General features: G+C 50.3%; 2 protein-coding genes across 7 annotated transcripts in view; one reads left to right on the top strand and one right to left on the bottom strand.

The window, feature by feature from the left end:
- UBALD1 (UBA like domain containing 1) overlaps window positions 1-322 on the bottom strand; it is a 5,011-nt gene extending 4,689 nt beyond the window's left edge. The window contains exon 1 of the mRNA XM_006090405.3: window positions 109-322. Within this exon, the coding sequence (XP_006090467.2) occupies window positions 109-228 (120 nt within the window). The 5' untranslated portion in view covers window positions 229-322. The remainder of the gene's footprint in view (window positions 1-108) is intronic.
- Window positions 323-1,003: 681 nt separating this feature from the next.
- MGRN1 (mahogunin ring finger 1) overlaps window positions 1,004-17,318 on the top strand; it is a 53,996-nt gene continuing 37,681 nt past the window's right edge. For 3 of the 6 annotated variants that reach the window (XM_014457273.2, XM_014457271.2, XM_014457272.2), the window contains exon 1: window positions 7,303-7,561. In XM_014457273.2, the coding sequence (XP_014312759.1) occupies window positions 7,474-7,561 (88 nt within the window). In that variant the 5' untranslated portion in view covers window positions 7,303-7,473. Of the gene's footprint in view, window positions 1,151-7,302; window positions 7,562-17,318 lie in introns of those variants that run through there. The other 3 variants (XM_023755243.1, XM_006090403.3, XM_014457274.2) reach the window with 3 other exon arrangements.

The following is a 17,318-nucleotide window of genomic DNA, read 5'->3' as shown; positions in this document are numbered from 1 at the left end:
TGGCGCCCCGGGCCCGGGGGAGCGAGCACTCACGTATCCACGCCGCACACGCACCGTGGGTGCCGACCCCGACCCCGGTCTCCGGCTCCCCGGCGCTCGGCCGCGCACCTCGAACAGCCAGTGGGCCGCCTGCAGCAGCTGCTTCGCCTGGTCGGCCGCACAGCCGGCCGTCAGCACGAACTGATTGATCATGACCTGGTGCTTAAGCTCATCCATGTTCACGGACATGGCGCCACCGCCGCCGCGCTGCCCGCTCCTCCGCTTCACGCGTCCACCATTAGCGAGCCGGCTCCGGCTAATACAAATATTTACTGTGCGGCTCTGACTCACCGAGCCTCGCCTGGCTCCGGGGCTGCGGGGGGCATGCTGGGAGATGTAGTCCGCCCGCGCCCGCCCGCGCTCCATCGGGGGCTGGGGGCCGAACTGTCCGACGCTGGACACCTACTGTGTGCAGAGGCGGGCCGTGACGAGAGCTGGGCATCCGCGCCCCTGCCCTGGCACTAACGGGGGTCGGCAGGCGGAGGCCACAGAGGTCTCTGTCAAGACCCTGGCGAGCCGGGATGTGGTTGGCATCCCTCTGGTGAGTGGGTGCACCCTTTGAGGGAGAGGGTCCTAGCAGTTTGGGCACAAATCAGCAGCACTAAGCCGCGAGGCCCCAGAGATTTGGCAAATAGTAGGCGCCTATATTCGTTCAGAGAATAAATTTGCCCTTTAAAACTCTGCTCAAAATCACCGCCTCCAGGAAGCCTTCCAAGTCTCCCCAACACCCCGAGCGCATCGCGCACTTGGGAAGCGGGTCCCTCCCTGGCCTGGCGCTCGGTCAGGTACAGAGTAGGCCCAAGCAACTTCTGGGGTTAGGTAGGAATGACACCCTGATGGGCAGGCGAGGCTGGCAGTCTTTGTTGCCTCGGGGTTCCTTCCCTGCGACGCTCCCACTTTCCCACGCAAAATCTGGTGCTCTTTGCCGGAAATCTCGCCCTAACCTGCAGGCGCCAGGACCGCGCGGAGCCAGTTCCGGAAAAGGCCCCGAACTCCTATACCCAGAATGCTCCAGTTTATTTGCAACATACGGTCCCGAGTGACGTCAAGTGAGTGAGGCTCCGTCTCTGCCAATGGGCGACCGCAGGGTGTTAGGACCTGGCCATATAAGGTAAACAAAGCTGGCCGCCCAATGCGGTGGCGTTTGGGGCGGGCCCTGAGGCTGAGCGGACCTATGTGTCACGTGGCGGGCGGGGGCGGGGCTGAAGAGCGCTGGGGTGGGGCCCTGCGAGAAGTGTTTACAGCCCTGCACGCGCCGCTTCCGGTTGGCCTCTGGGTTCTACCGTCCCGGGTCCTGGGTTGGGCCAGGGGGGTGGCAAGCTCCGAACCGAGCCCGGGACCGGGAGTCGAGAAGCCCCGGGAGGCGGAGTGGCTCGGTCACCGCTCTGAATGACCTTGCCCCGGTTCCTCGCTTCCTAGGCCAGTTTCACTTGCTGGGCCCTGACTCTGTCCCGGGCTCCGACGTGACCCGGGTACAGAGAGAGAGCAAACCCAAGAGGGGTCCGCTGGTGGCGGGGCTGGGGTGGGGGCGAGTGTCAGAAACCCCAAGGACAAATGAATTGCAAGTGTGGGAAGTGCTCTCAGGAAACATACAAGTGGTGGGTTAAAGGCCACTGAAGGGTTTTAATAGAGCTGATCCGTTATCCACATTAGAATCACTGGCTGTGGCGGCGTGGGGACCAGATGGTGACAGAAGGATCCAGTGGGCTCGGGGGATTGTCTGGTTCTGAGCCCGCCCCTGCCCAGGGCCTAGTCCTCAGAATTGGATTGAAATGAGGGGAGGGACTGTCTCACACTGGGGCGGATGCCCTCCCCTCCCCCAGAGGGGGGGAGTAGAGACTTGCAGTGCTTTCTCTGCGGTGCTTTTCCTGGATCCCTCAACCCTTCCAGAGGTTGACTTTGGCGAGTGGGAGGAGGATGGGGAGGTGTGAGGGACAGGAGAAGCTGGTATATGTGGAGGAGGGATTCGAGCCCTGCTAGAGTGGGGAGCTTGATCCACTGGCTGAAAGAGTCCCCTTCCAGTGGGTGCTTCAGCCCTGGCTGAAGTCACCTGTCCACTGGCCTTTCTTCTGCCTTATAGAGATCATTCAGTCTCCACCATTTTTTCCAAACCCTGGTGGTGCCAGGAAATCTCTGCTCTTATTAAGAATGGCCTGCCCTAACCGGTTTGGCTAGGTGGATAGAGCCTGTGGACTGAAAGGTCCCAGGTTCGATTCCAGTCAAGGGCATGTACCTTGGTTGCGGGTACATCCCCAGTAGGAGGTGTGCAGGAGGCAGCTGATCGATGTTTCTCATTCATCGATGTTTCTAACTCTCTATCCCTCTCTCTTCCTCTCTGTAAAAAATCAATAAAAATGTATTAAAAAAAAAAAAAAAAGAATGGCCTGCCCTAGCCGGTTTGGTTCAGTGGATAGATGTGGGCCCACGGACTGACTGAAGGGTCCTGGGTTTGATTCTGGTAAAGGACACATGCCTTGGTTGCGGGCTCCCGGGGCCTGGTCAGGGTGCCAACCAATCGATATGTTTCTCTCACATCGTTGTTTCTCTCTGTCTCTCCCTCTCCCTTCCACTGTCTCTAAAAATCAATGGAAAAATATTCTCAGGTGAGGACTAACAACAACAAAAAAGAATGGCTCCTCGAGCCAGTGTCTCTCAGTGGCTGAGTGTCAACCATGAAGCAAGAGTTGACTGTCTCCATTTCCAGTAGAGGGCCTGCAGTCGATGTCTAGCATCATAAACATGAATTAATGTGGGCAAAGTACCCGGCACAGGATAGGCAGCTCTGAGTATAGGTACTGTTACCACTGGGCCAGCAACAGGGCATGGTGGAAGGTGAACAAGTTCCGGAGCCAGACAAACCTGGTTGCCAGTCCTGACACTGCCACTTAATGACTCTGATGTTGGGCAAGTTCAGTTTCCTCATTTGTAGAACTGAAGGTGAGAGCCAGGAGCTCTCCCAGGACTGCTATGGAGTAATGCCAGGGAGGAGCTCAACATGGGCCTGGCATTCAGCAAACCATTTCTAGTACTCACCTCTTTGCCTCTGTCTAGTGAGTCCAAGCCCATTTTACAGATAAGGAATCTGAGGCTGGAATCCAGGACTTCTGACACTTTTTCCAGTGTTCAGGGCCCTTGAAGAAGAGCAGGCATGCCGTGAGCCAGCAGGATGTGTTGCTGGTAAGGAAGGGTGAGTGTTGGCAGGGCCTACTGGGGGCTTTTCTTGCTGAGGGAAGCAGGAAGTACCTTCCCCCACCCTCATCCAGGCACCACTCAGGTACCTGCACAGGCTTGTCCAGCCCAGACTGGGGTGGGGTAGGTGGGGCTGGCAAGAGCAAAGGTCACCCCTCGGGCCCCATACAGTCCCCCAGCTAGCTTGTTTTCCAGGAACAGCAGAGAAGTAAAAAACCTTGTTTTCAGCCAGGATCAGCCTGGCTAGAAAGTGGACTTTGGCTTTTTTAGCAGGCTCAGATGGGGCCTGCCAGCTGAGGCTAGTAGATGGGGGATGAGAAAGTAAAATGCATTTCAGGCAGTGCCCTCATCTTTTCTGAGGTCCAGAGAGGTGAGGGCCTTGCCACAGTTGGCATAGCCAGTTCACAGAGGTGCAGGGTCCCGGCCTTCTCAGCGTCCCTTGGCCTCCTCCTCCCCACCTCCATTCTTTCGATCACTCCACAGATGTGTTTATCAGACATAGTACACTGGGTGCTTGGCTCTGGGAGCCCAAGGATGAGTAGTTGAGGATCCTGCCCTCTAAAAGAGGCTTGAGAAGAAGTGTAGACTTGAGGGACTCACCCCTGGAGGCCATGAACTGTGCCTAGGGCCTGTGTGTGTGTGTGTGTGTGTGTGTGTGTGTGTTAATCCTCACCCGAGGATATTTTTCCATTGATTTTTTTTTTTTTTTTTTTTTAGAAAGAATGGAAGGGAGGGGGAGAGACAGAGTGAGAGAAACATTGATGTGAGAGAGACACATTGATTGGCTGCCTCCTGCACTTGCCCTGATTAGGGCCAGGGATTGAGCCTGCAACCAAGGTATATGCTCTTGACCAGAATAGAATCCAGGACCCTTCAGTCTGTGGGCCAAAGCTCTAGCCACTGAGCCAAACCCTCTCCCTCTCCCTTCCTCTCTGAAATAAAAAATATATTTTAAAAAAGAATGCATAAATAAGTGGAACAACAAATCAATGTTTTTTTGTTTCATATGACCCAATGCTGGCTGGCTGGCTGATCTCTGTTCCCATACTCTTCCCTTTACTTGATTCTAGCCACACTGGCCTTTGAGCTCATGGATCATAATCAGCTCTGTGCTGCCTCAGAGTCTTTGTCCATGCTGTTCCCCCTGCCCGGAACCTGGCTTAATCCCCTCAGAGTTTGCCTGGTTAGCTCTTACTTATATTTCAAGTCCAGGCTTAAATGTAACCTCCTCAGAGATGCCTTCCCTCACTCCCCTATCAATAGAAGGTCTCTCCTATTATTGCATCTCAATCCATTCCCCCATAGTACCCACCACATCTTGTATTTATATACTTCTTAATAAAGTTTTTTAAATTAATTTTAGAGACAGAGAGAAGGGAGAAACATTGATTTGTTGTTCCACTTATTTATGCATTCTTTTTTAAAATATATTTTTTATTTCAGAGAGGAAGGGAGAGGGAGAGAGAGATAGAAACATCAATGATGAGAGAGAATCATTGATCAGCTGCCTCCTGCACACCCCCTACTGGGGATCGAGCCCGAAACCTGGGCATGTGCCCTTGACCGGAATCAAACCTGGGACCCTTCAGTACACAGGCCGATGCTCTATCCATTAAGGCAAACTGGTTAGGGCCATTGGTTGATTCTTATATATGCCCTAACCAGGGATCGAACCCACAACCTTGGCATATCAGGATGACACTCTAACCAACAAATGCCAGGGCCTTTAACATTTTTAGTGTTTGTTTCCTCACTATCCTCCAAGCTCCATATCTGGTGGTTTCTCCCTTTGATCCCTATTGCCTCTCTCTTTGCCTGTTACATAGTAGCTGCATGATAAATATTTGTCGAATAAATAAGTGAATCAGTCAAGATGTTGGTAGTGGAACTAATACCAAATCAGAAAGGGACTGCCAAAAAAAGAAAAGAAAAAGAGGAATATAATGAACAACATAAACTGATGAACAAAAACAGAACCAGAGTCATAGAAACATCGAACAGACTGTAACCTATGAGGGCAGGTGGGGGGGGGGGGGGAGGCGGGCAGTGAGGGGGTAAGATCAACCAAAAGACTTGTATGCATGCATATGAGCAAAACCAATGGACACAGACAGTAGTGGGGTGAGGGCTTGTGCTTGGGGGTGGGGGTGGCAAGAGGTCAATGGGGGAAAAAGGAGACTCATGTACTACTTTAAACAATAAAGATTTTTTTTTTTAAAAAGGGACTGTATCCCAGTTGGGCATGTATAAACACAGAAAAATACACCACAAGTCCAAAGCTCTATTAGGAGGAATGTTTAATTAGCCAAATAAAAATGGCTCCATGGAAATGACTTCCTGACCCAGGATCCATAGGGAGGACATGCTCTTAGGGTTATTTTTTCAGTGGGAACATCAGGGTCTTCAGTACTCTCCTCCTTCTCCACAAAGAGGGAGGCTGGTAAATTGAATGCAGTGTTGGTATATCTACACAGTGAATCAGTGCTGGTCTATATACAAATGTTATGTGATTCAACAGAAAGAAATTTAAGGGAAGAAAGATCACATGGGGTGGGGGTGTTTTCAGGCCCACCTGGGGACAAGAGATGAAATCTGGCACACTGGAGCCTTCCTGTCTCTGAGATGGCAGGGAAGTGTGGTGTTAAAAGACGTGGCCTGGTTCAAATTCCAGCTTTACCACTTACATACTATGTAACCCGAGTGGGGTACTTCACCTCTCCCAGCCTCACTTTTCTGTAAATTGGAAATGAAAATAGAACTGACATTAGAGAATTAAATGAGAATATGTGCAAAGCCCTCAACACAATGTCTGGAACGTAGTAGGTGCTCACTAAAAAGGGTCTTAGTTGTGGAGCAGAGAGATTTAATCAAGCTCTCCCAAGACATGGCCTCTCCCTCACAATCATCCAACTCTTTCACTTTCTTTGTTAGTTTTGGCTTCCTGGTCCCCTGACAACAGAAGGTAGTGTTCTGGATTCTGGCCTCTAGAAAGGTAGAAGACTCATTTTAATGTGGATTGTGGTGAACTTACCATTTGAGACTCTTCCCGCTGCTGCCCTCCATAGTTTCTTTCTTGATACAGCAGGCTCTACTGGGGAAGTCACTTTCTTCTAGGAACCCCAGTTTCTTAACTGAAAAGTAGGTAAAAACAGCCCCATGTTTCCTGCTTACTGAGTTTTATGTAAGTCAAAAGCCAGGAGCCAGGCCCACCTGGCTCAGTGGTTGAACATTGACCTATGAACCTGGAGGTTGCAGTTGGATTCTTGGTCAGAGCACATGCGCAGATTGCAGGCTCCATCCCCAGTGCGGGGTGTGCAGGAGGCAGCCAATCAATGATTCTCTCTCATCATTGATTTTTCTGTCTCTCCCTCTCCTTTCCTCTTTAAAATCAATTTTAAAAATATATATTTTTAAAAAGCCAGGAAAGTTCATTGCAACCAGAAAAGCTTTAATCCTGACCTTATATGCAGACCTCCCTTCTTCGTGCTTCAGTTTCTCTTCCTGTAAAAAGGGGAGAGGTCTACTGCCTCTTTGGGGGGGGGGGTCGCTTTAAAATTATGTGTTCAAAATAATTGTTCTGGACGTAGAGTCGGAAAGATGCCTTGAATTCTGGAAAAGGACAAGGCAGGCCCTTTGCTTCCTCTGAGCACCTCTCCAGGTAAGCTTGGGGTGGCAAGTAAACGTGTGCCCTCTGCTGGCCGGGACAGGAGATAAACCCTGGGAAGCGGGGAGAACCATGGTGGCTCAGGGAGACATTTCAGAGAGGGGTAAATGGAAGGGGGATAAATAGAAGGGTCTACATGTGAACAGATTACTAGGAGGCTAAAGAGCTACAACGTTGGTGCAGTGCTTGGAATGCAGATGGAAGGACAACTCGCGTTGCGGGTGATGGTTGCGCCTCTCTGGATTCTGATCCATTTGGTTTGTTCCAGAGCGCTTGTCAACAACTTCAGAGGACCCGGGCGAGGAGCATCCTGGGAAATGTAGTTGATAGGCGCGCTCTCCGCGCCGCAGCCCGGTGCCCTCGGAGGCGAGGGGACTCCATTTCCCGAGGTGCCTTGGGTCGGGGGCGGAGGGCTGCCGTAGCGTCGGCCCGGCCGAGTCGGGGGTGGGGGCTCCGAGGCTGAGGCTTCCGCGGCCGTGGGCTGTTGTCCGTGCGGCCTGCTCCTGGCCATGTCAGCGTGAAGACGCCGCCGCTGCTGCCCCCGTCCTACTCGGTCCTGGCCGGCCCGGCCCGCTGTGACCATGGGCTCCATCCTGAGCCGACGCATTGCGGGCGTGGAGGACATCGACATTCAGGCGAACTCGGCCTATCGCTACCCCCCGAAGTGCGGTGAGTGGCGGACTCGGGCGCCAACGGCGTGGCGTGGCGCGGACTTGGCGGCCGGCGGGACGGGCGAGGCGCGCCGGTGCGGGGCCCTCCGCGCAGGGGTCGGCTGGGGAGCTCTACTGGGTTCCCGGCCTTGCCTGCCATCTTCCTGCCCGGAGCTCCGCGCGCCCTCGACCCGGCCCCCGGGGCGTGCGTGGGGCCCTGGACGGACCTCCTCGTCCAGGCTGGGTGACCTTGGGTCAGTCACGTCGCCCTGAGCGCCTCGGCTTCCGGTCTGCACACTTGGGAGACCCTCGGGGACCAGCTAGGGCCCGGATGAGGTTTCGGGCGCGACGCTGCCAAGGGGTTAGCACTGTGCCCGGCGCTTCGCTTGTGCTTACAAAGTGGTCATTGTCATGAAGATTGACTTCACACCATCGCCGGTTTGGGCTCTCTTTGGTGACTTGGTGCGAAGACCCAGACAGGGTTCAGGACGCTCTCCATCCCATATGGACAGAGACGTAGCTCTCCTGGGACTCCTGGCGCCTGTGGATGCTGGGGAGATGATTCTAACCGCCGGGGGAGAGGCTGGGAGTCTTTTTGGAGAACAGGAGAATGGTGGGAGGGGACCTCTGGGTTCTCTGGTCTCCTTTTTTTGTGACGAGGGACCTGAGCCACCAGGGAGGGTGTGACTTTCCCGAGGACTCAGGGAGGGATTGGAAGCACATCTGGGACCAGGAATCCGGCTCCCAGATGAGCTGTTCCTACTCTGTTCTGGTGCCTTTAATAAGAAGTGTGGCCTGACCCAGAACTTTGGCCCCAGTTCCTTATTGTCCGTCTCCTCATCTGGTCATTTGCCATGGAAAGAGAAGAAAGAGGATAGGGAGTTGGGACATCATGGGGACGTCCATGTGGGGTCCTCTGACCCTGGCTTCTGAAGCATCTGATCTGATGCGGTCTTCTAGGCCTCACAGCTGGCCTGTGGGCACACTTCCCAGGCCCTGCTTCAGACCTGCCTGGGCCTAGGAACCTGCATTTATAACCTATAGTCTATTGTCCGCTCAAGTTTGAGAACTGCCCTGCCCTGATTTGGGAAGGTGAAAGAAGTGGAGTGTCTGGAGCTACTGGATATAAAGAGGGTTGGATATGGATTTAGGACAGTCAGAAGGAGATGCAATCACAGCCGGGCAGAAGGTACTGTTGTCTACTAGTTGGGGAGTTCCCCATGCCTGCTTGTGTCCCAGGCACAAAGGCAGGGCAGCCCAGCCTGGTTTGGGGACTCCCTGGAGGCTCTGTGGGCTGACTTCCCCAGATCTGATGGAGCAGCTGTTGAAGTCATCTTTTTCATCGCTTATGTTCTTCCAGCCTGTCTTTAGCTGAGTGACCTTAGGCAAGTTGCTTCGGCCCCTGGGTCACAGTTTCCTCATCTGTAAAATGGGCTGATCCTTGTACAGTACTCAGAACAGTGCCTCACACCTAAGAACCCTCGAAAAGTATTAGCTGCTATAATGGCTTAAGAAGGAAATACGGTGATTAGCTCAGACCCTAATAGCAGTTAGCAGTGGTGTGGCAGAGATATAAAAAAATTTAATGTGGTGCCAGGCTTGTGTGGTTCAGTGGTCATGGTTTGATTCCAGGTCAGGGCACATACCTAGGTTTCAGGCTCAATCCCCAGTAGGGGCATGCAGGAGGCAGCTGATCAGTGATTCTTTCATCATTGATGTTTCTATCTCTCTCACTCTCCCTTCCACTCTCTGAAATCAATAAAAAACATTTTTTTTTTAAAAAAAAAGTTTAATGTGGCACTTGGGACCAGAGCAAACTTGATGTCCCTTCACTTGGGCCTTTTTTTTGTTTGTTAATCCTCACCTGAGGATATTTTTTTCCATTGATTTTTAGAGAGAGTGGAAGGGAAGGGGAGAGACAGACAGACACATATCGATTGGTTGTCTCCTGCACGCGCCCCTACCAGGACTGGGGATTGAGCCTGCAGCTGAGGTACTTGCCATGGACCCGAATCAAACCCGAGATTTTTCAGTCCACTAGCTGATGCTCTATTCACTGAGCCAAACTGACTAGGGCTTCTCTTGGACCTCTGGACAAAGCCACAAATACAGGCATTTGCAGCACCATTTTCGGGTTCTGCGTGGCAGACCTTGCTAATCACTCAGGGCACTCTTTCCAGCTGAGCCTGGACTTGGTTTCAGAATCCACCAATGAACACCCCAGTCAGCCACAACTAGTAGATTGGTACTGGCATCCAGGTGAATGCCATGGACCACCTTGGTTTTGCTGCCAGTGACTGCAGTGTTTGGGGCCTGTCCAGTCCAAAGCTGTCCTTTCTCCTTCTTTGTCCCTTGCTTGGAGAGGGTCAGTTGGAGGCAGAGGAGATCTTAGCAGTACTTTAGTATGTGTTCCCAGCAGTAGACTGGGGACTACAGGAGCATTTGAGATGATTTTAGCAGGTTCCCCAAAGGATCTTTCAATTGATTTATTTTTTTAAAATAATTATTATTTTTTTAAAATATATTTTTATTGATTTCAGAGAGGAAGGGAGAGAGAGATAGGAACATCAATGATGAGAGAATCATTGATCGGCTGCCTTCTCCACGCCCCACACTGGGGATGGAGTCCACAACCTGGGCATGTGCCCTGACTGGGAATCAAACCATGACCTTCTGGTTCAGAGGTTGATGTTCAACCACTGAGCCACAGCAGCTGGGCTCAGTTGTTTTAATGAGAAAGTTGTTACCTTTTCAGATCTCTGCCATTTTGTTGATTATATAAGGAGAAAGAATCCTTGGTGCTAATATTTTTTAAACATCTCTAACTGTCCAGTTTTTCACTAAGCTTTATTAAGATCTTAGTAGTCAGGTGCACAGATTCTGCACATTGAAAGGAAATTAATTAGAAGAAATATTTTAATATCACTATTTGCCCTTTTTCTATAATAGAAACGTCAACTAAATTCACGATTGACAATGACAGATCAAAACACACTCGAGCGATTGGTACCAGCAAGAGCTTTATATGTATTGCACATGTGTGAGTCAACTTAGCCTTTTACATATATAGAATAAACTTGCTTAATTAGACCTGCTTTCTGCTTTAGCTAAACTTTTTCCAGCCCAGTGAAGTACCCCAACTTCTCTTTTTGGTAATTGTCAGCAACACAGCAGTAAATATCAACACGAAGCAGATTATTATTGTAGACCACACAGGGAGGACAGATGGTAACATATTTAACTGCAGCAGTGTTTGACTATATCAGGGGTCCTCAAACTACGGCCCATGGGCCACATGCAAATACAAATATTGTATTTGTTCCGTTTTGTTTTTTTACTTCAAAATAAGATATGTGCAGGAATTTGTTCATAGTTTTTTTTAAACTATAGTCTGGCCCTCCAGCGGTCTGAGGGACAGTGAACTGGCCCCCTGTTTAAAAAGTTTGAGGACCCCTGGACTATATTCTGTGCAGTGAGAAAACCTGAAGTCATTTTCAAGGTCCACCATTTTTTACTTCTTTTCATTCAGGTCAAGTTTCTAAACTTTCTAAATTTCCGTTTTCTGGCTAATGAAAAGAAAATAGGATTCTACCGAGTCTCCTATCTACTTACTCCAGGACTTCTGTGAGGATCAACTGAGATGAGGCATGGGAACATGCTTCACAGACATTTGGTTAAAGTGTAAAATGTTTGCACCTGGCTATAAAGCAAGTCCTGTTCCTGGGCTGGAGAAACTGCAAGGAGGCTAATTGTTAGGGAGAGGAAGCTGGGCATTGCTATATGACATCATTACCCGGTGCCCACAGTGACCATTTCCAGGCTGGGCTGAGCATTGGGCCGCATTTTGTGCCATGGGGTCTTGGTAGCATTGGCTGCGATTTGGTGGGGTGTCACTCCAGGATGGTGGAGGGGCCTGTGTCCCACTTGGGTGAAGCCGAGTGTTGCTTTGTTGATGCCAGGTCTGCGGTGCTGTTCCTTTGTAAATGGCCAGTGTGTGTCACAGCAGCTCCTGCATTGAGGGTCTTCCCCCGATGGTCAGTGTCTGTCATAGTGACCGGTCGGATGGTTGGAGGGATACTTAGCATATTAGCCTTTTATATATATATATATATATATATATATAAAATATATATGTATGTGTGTGTGTATATATACACATACACACACACACACAGTGGGGCCTTGACTTACGAGTTTAATTCATTCCGAGACCGAGCTCGTTAAGGAGCTCATTAAGGAGCTCGTTAACTCAAATTACTCTATCAACTCAATGCAAAAAATCGGCCGAAAGACAGCTGGTATCTCAAAAAACTCATTAGTCGGGACACTCATAAGTCAAGGCCCCACTGTATATATATATATGAATGATATATATGATACATATTCATGTATATGATATATATGAATGATAATTGGGCCTGGCTGGCATGGCTCAGCATCAACCTATGAACCAGGAAGTTCAATTCCCAGTGTGGGATCATTGATGTTTCTCTCTCACTCCCTCTCTAAAAATCAATAAAAATATATTTTAAAAAATTATACACACACATACACACACTCACACACTCTCTAGAGGCCCGTTGCATGAAATTTGTGCACGGGTGTGGTCCCTAGGCCTGGCTGGTGATCAAAGCACGAGTGTCTCACTTGGAAGGGCAGGTCCCAGCTGACCCCTGGGCCCTGGGAAGCACCTGGGCCCATGGACCTCCATGCATCCCCCTCCGCCTGAGTCACGGTGCCTGAGTCCCACACAGAGATATCATGAGCGCGACTGGACACCATGGTCCGGGGCGTAGCATGGGCCTCTCTGGGCTGCCCAGTGGCGCTGCACAGAAGCCTGGCGGGCAGCACCCTCTCTGCCAGCCAGCCTTGCAGGCCGGCTCCTGCGCAAACCCACATGGAGCCTGACTGGCCCCTGCGGTCCCGGCGGCCCCGGCTCACCCAGAAGAGGGCACGGGTGTGGGGCCGGCTCCTTGTGGGCACCTGGCACCTGAGCACAGGGGCTTCCCTGGCATGCGAGCCCTGGTGTCCCCAGGGGAGGGTAGTAGGGGGAGTGAGCTCAGCGGACACCCTGCATTCTCACCACACCTCCGTCCCTGTCACCCCCGCCCCCAGGTAGCCGGCGAGAGGTCGCAGCATGTTGCCGACGCCCGCTGCCCCCTGGTGGTTAGTGCACATCGTAATGAGTGGTCGAACTCCTGGCCGAACTCCCGGTTGAGGGGACAATTTGCATATTAGGCTTTTATTATATAGGACTAGAGGCCTGGTGCACAAAATTCGTGCGGGGGGGGGGGGTCCCCTCAGTCCGACCTGCACCCTCTCCAATCTGGGAGCTGCAGTCTGGCCTCCCTCTGCAGGAGGCAACCAGGCTGATCGGGGAAGGCGCTGCCCCCATCACCCCACTGCTGCTGCCACTGCTGACCGCCGCAGCTGCCAAGGTGTTTTCATCATCACGGACTCCAGTCCCTTCACCACAAAAAAATGACAACTTTCTTTAGGCATTTTCAAGATGTCTCTTTCATAGGATATGACCTTTCTTTTTTTTTTATCCTCACCTGATGATATTTTTCCATTGATTTTTAGAGAGCATAGAAGAGGGAAAGACCTCACCAAGCATGCAGTCCCCTCCTGCCCACCTGCGCCCGCAGCCTCCTCCTGAGTGGTCATGATGTTACAGTGTCCCGGAGGCCCCCCGCAGGGGGCTGGGACTTGCGCCTGACCCGTGTAGCAACGGCTGCCACGTTGTATCGGCTGGGGTGGGGGCAGGTGCTCCTGTGTGTTGTGTCTCCGCTCCAGCCTGCCCCCAGCCCCAGCCTCTCTGTGTGTTGTGTCTCCACTCTGGCCCACCCCCAGCCCCAGCCTCCCCGTGGCCACTGGGGTGGGGGCGGCACGCAGTCCCCTCCTGCCCATCTGCGCATGCAGCTCCTCCTGAGCGGTCATGATGCTTGGCTAATTAGCATATTCCCTGTTTATATAGATAGATATATATTTTAAAAACATATAATTGGGCCCTGGTTGGATTGCTCAGTTGGTTAGAGCATCGTCCTGATACACAAGGGTATGGTTTTGATCTCCAGTCAGGGTACATACAAGAAGCAACCAATGAGCCCTGGACGGTGTTGCTCAGTGGTTGGAGCATCGTCCCATGCACTGAAAGGTTGTGGGTTTGATTCCTGGTCAGGGCATGTGCCCAGGTTGCAGGTTCAGTCCCTAGTTGGGGCTCATTTAGGAGGTAACCAATCTCTCTCTCTCTCTCTCCCTCCCCCTCTCCTCTCTTCCTCCCCCTTCCTCCCTCCCTCCATCTCTTTCTGAAAACCAATAAAAATTATTTTTAGCCCTAGGCGGTTTGGCTCAGTGGATAGAACATCGGCCTGTGGACTGAAAGGTCCCAGGTTCGATTCCAGTCAAGGGCACATGGGCTCGATCCCCAGTGGGGGGCCGGGAGGGGGGGAGGGTGCAGGAAGCAGCTGATCAATTATTCTCTCTCATCATTGATGTTTCTATCTCTCCCTCTCCCTTCCTCTCTGAAATCAATAAAAAAATATTTTTAGGAAGCTTTGTATGCGAAGGAACCGCTGAGCTAAAGCCAGCCCTAAAAATATATTTTTAAAAAGCCTCTTTAAAAGAATTATTTTTAGCCCTAACAGGTTTGGCTCAGTGGATAGAGCGTCGGCCTGCGGACTCAAGGGTCCCAGGTTCGATTCCGGTCAAGGGCATGTACCTTGGTTGCGGGCACATACCCAGTAGGGAGTGTGCAGGAGGCGGCTGATCGATGTTTCTGACTCTCTCTATCCCTCTCCCTTCCTATCTAAAAAAATCAATAAAATATATATTAAAAAATTATTTTTAAAAAAGGAAGCAACCAATGAATGCATCAATAAGTGGAACAACAAACTGATGTTTATCTCTCTTCCTCTCTAAAATCAATCAATAAAAATTAAGGAAAAAAGATATAATTGACATGACATTGTGTATCTTTGAGGTATACAGTGTGATTATTTGATATATGTATATATTGGGAAATGATTACCACAATAGGCTAGTTAACACTTTTATCACCTCAGTTACTTTTGTATGTGTGTGGTGAGAAATTTTAAGATCTCCTGTTCAATTTTCTTTTGCTTCTGGACTTTCAGTGTGCACTGCAACAGTACTTAGCTTAAATTTAATAACATTTGCCGAAACCGGTTTGGCTCAGTGGATAGAGCGTCGGCCTGTGGACTGAAAGGTCCCAGGTTCGATTCTGGTCAAGGGCATGTACCTGGGTTGCGGGCACATCCCCAGTGGGAGATGTGCAGGAGGCAGCTGATCGATGATGTTTCTCTCTCATCGATGTTTCTAACTCTCTATCTCTCTCCCTTCCTCTCTGTAAAAAATCAATAAAATATATTTAAAAAAAAATTTAATAACATTTGATTTGTTTTTATTGTATTTCTTTTCTTTTTAAATATTTTTTTTTATTGATTTCAGAGAGGAAGGGAGAGGGAGAAAGAGATAGAAACATCAATGATGGGAGAGAATCACTAATTGGCTGCCTCCTGCACGCCCCACACTGGGGATCGAGCCCACAAACTGGGCATGTGCCCTTGGCTGGAATTGAACCTGGGATCCTTCAGTCCATAGGCCAATGCTGTATCCACTGAGCCAAACTGGCTAGGGCTCTTAATAGTGTTTTTTGAGGAGCAAAAGTTTTACATCTTGGTGAAGGTCAACTTACTGATTTTTTTAATGGTTAATGTTTTTGTAGTTGCACCTAAGAGATCTTCGTCTAGCCCAAGGTCACAAAGATCTCCTATTTCCCCCCTAGAAGTTCTATAATTTCAGCTCATACATTTAGCTCTGTGATCCATTTGGAGTTAATAGTTTTCATATATCGTTGGGGTAAAGATCTAAGGTCATTTTTTTTTGCATATGGATATTCAGTTATTTCAACACTATTTGTTGAAAAGAATTCCCCCCCCATCTAATTGCTTTTGCACCTTTGTCAAAAAATTAGTTGTCCATAAATGTGAGATTTTATTTCTGCACTCCCTTGCCCTAGCCGAGGGTCAAAGCAGGTGTTAGGTCACCACATTCAAGCACTTAAGAGAAGGTTGTGTCCACCAGTGGAAGAGAGCCCGGGGCGCAGAAGGTGCACACATGGAGTGCCTGGCCATGGACGGCTCCTGCCACAGCTATTTCTCCTACTGCTGTTGTTACTGTTAATTATATCTCAGAGCTTTACTTGCTGCCCTGTCCAGGTGTTTAAGAGAGGTCATGCTGGGACAGATCACCCCAGAGAAGAGTCAGAAGGAGGGGCAGTCAGCCTTGTGACCCACAGCCTGGGGAGTGGAGGGGCGGGGCAGGGCGATCTAACCCTTTTGTAATCAGGTGTGTGTACTTTCAGAGCATTTCACCTCTATTATCTTCTTGGAGCTTTGCCATGTCCTTGTGACACCAGACTTTTATTCTCTTTAGTGGAGGAACTAGAAATCAGATTGAGCTCTTTGTTGCACAGCACCTGGGCCTGGTGCACAATAGACATTTAATACATGCTTGTGCAAATTTATTATTACAGAAAGCGACCCCCATCTCCCTAGTGTGCAGGCTGCTCAAGCAGACTGTGTTGTGTCTTATTCTGTGGGGTGTCAGGTCGGGGCTGAGGAATTCTGGGTCTGCGCCCACTTAATGGAGGGGCCCAAGGTGGGTGTGAGGAGACTTGTGGTGTGTGCTTTTGTGTTCAGGTTGAAACATCTATCTGACCACATTCCATGCTGGTGTTGGTTTATCTTTTCCAGGGCAGGCAGGGCCTTGCTGACTCTGATTTATTTGCTGCCTGAAGGAAAAAACTGAGGCAGGTGTTCTAGATGAGGAAGGATGCTTGTGTGACTAAGGGTGTCCTTTGTCACTAGGGGCATTCTGGTTCCACGAGCCATCACTATCCAGGGGGAGTGAACTTGCGCTCTGAGACCCAAATGTTGGTGGCAGTGGGATGGGGGTGGGAAGAGGGGGCTCCACCTGCACACAGGGTTTCACCTCCCCGTTCAAAGACCTGTACCATCATTGTTGGCATCAGGACATTCACCTTCCCCAAATGTCACCTGTGCCATTCACATAAGAACTAGTTCTGTGCTTCTGCTCCTGTCAACTTGGTTTGGAGTTTATTGTTGTAAAAGCTGTATAACTGAGCTGTATTTTCCAATCTTCATGGTTAAAATTCAGGTAAACACAATAAGAAAACAACAGCAACAAAAAGCTTTTAAGTTGGCCATGACGGGGTAAGGGACTTATAACCTACTTCCCTGAAGAAGAAGCAGAGGATGGCCTGGGTTTAGAAGCCTGCCATGGCATGTGGACCCTGCGGCTCCCTGGGCTGAGGTTTGTCAGGTCTTGATTTTTGGGTGTCGCCCACCCTCGGGGGTTTGAGAGGACCCTGGAGCTCTGCATGTTTGTCTCTGAGGTCCCACTCAGTTCCATGCGTGTGGCAGGGGACCTTTCATAGTTTCTTTGGGAATTGTTGAGAAATTGTCATTTCTGATTCAAATAACCTGGCTTTATGTCATCTCCTGCCAGCTTTGCTCTCCCTGGGCTTTGTTGAACTTTCACATCAGCCCTGCCATATGTGCAGGCATATACAGAACCTTTCTTGGCCCTTTGAAATTGTGTTCTCTGAAGGCCTGCAAGCCTGGCAGTTAAATAAAGCCCGAGTTAGTGTTGGTGTGGCCAGATGACCAAGGGGCCTTTTATCCCATGCCACGAAAGTGGCTGCTGTGCTGCCCAGGATAAAAGGGGTGTGT

The sequence above is a fragment of the Myotis lucifugus genome, unplaced genomic scaffold, assembly GCF_000147115.1.
Source record: "Myotis lucifugus unplaced genomic scaffold, Myoluc2.0 scaffold_72, whole genome shotgun sequence".
In the NCBI taxonomy this organism is placed as follows: Eukaryota; Metazoa; Chordata; class Mammalia; order Chiroptera; family Vespertilionidae; genus Myotis; species Myotis lucifugus.
This window is presented reverse-complemented; position numbering and strand designations above follow the sequence as displayed.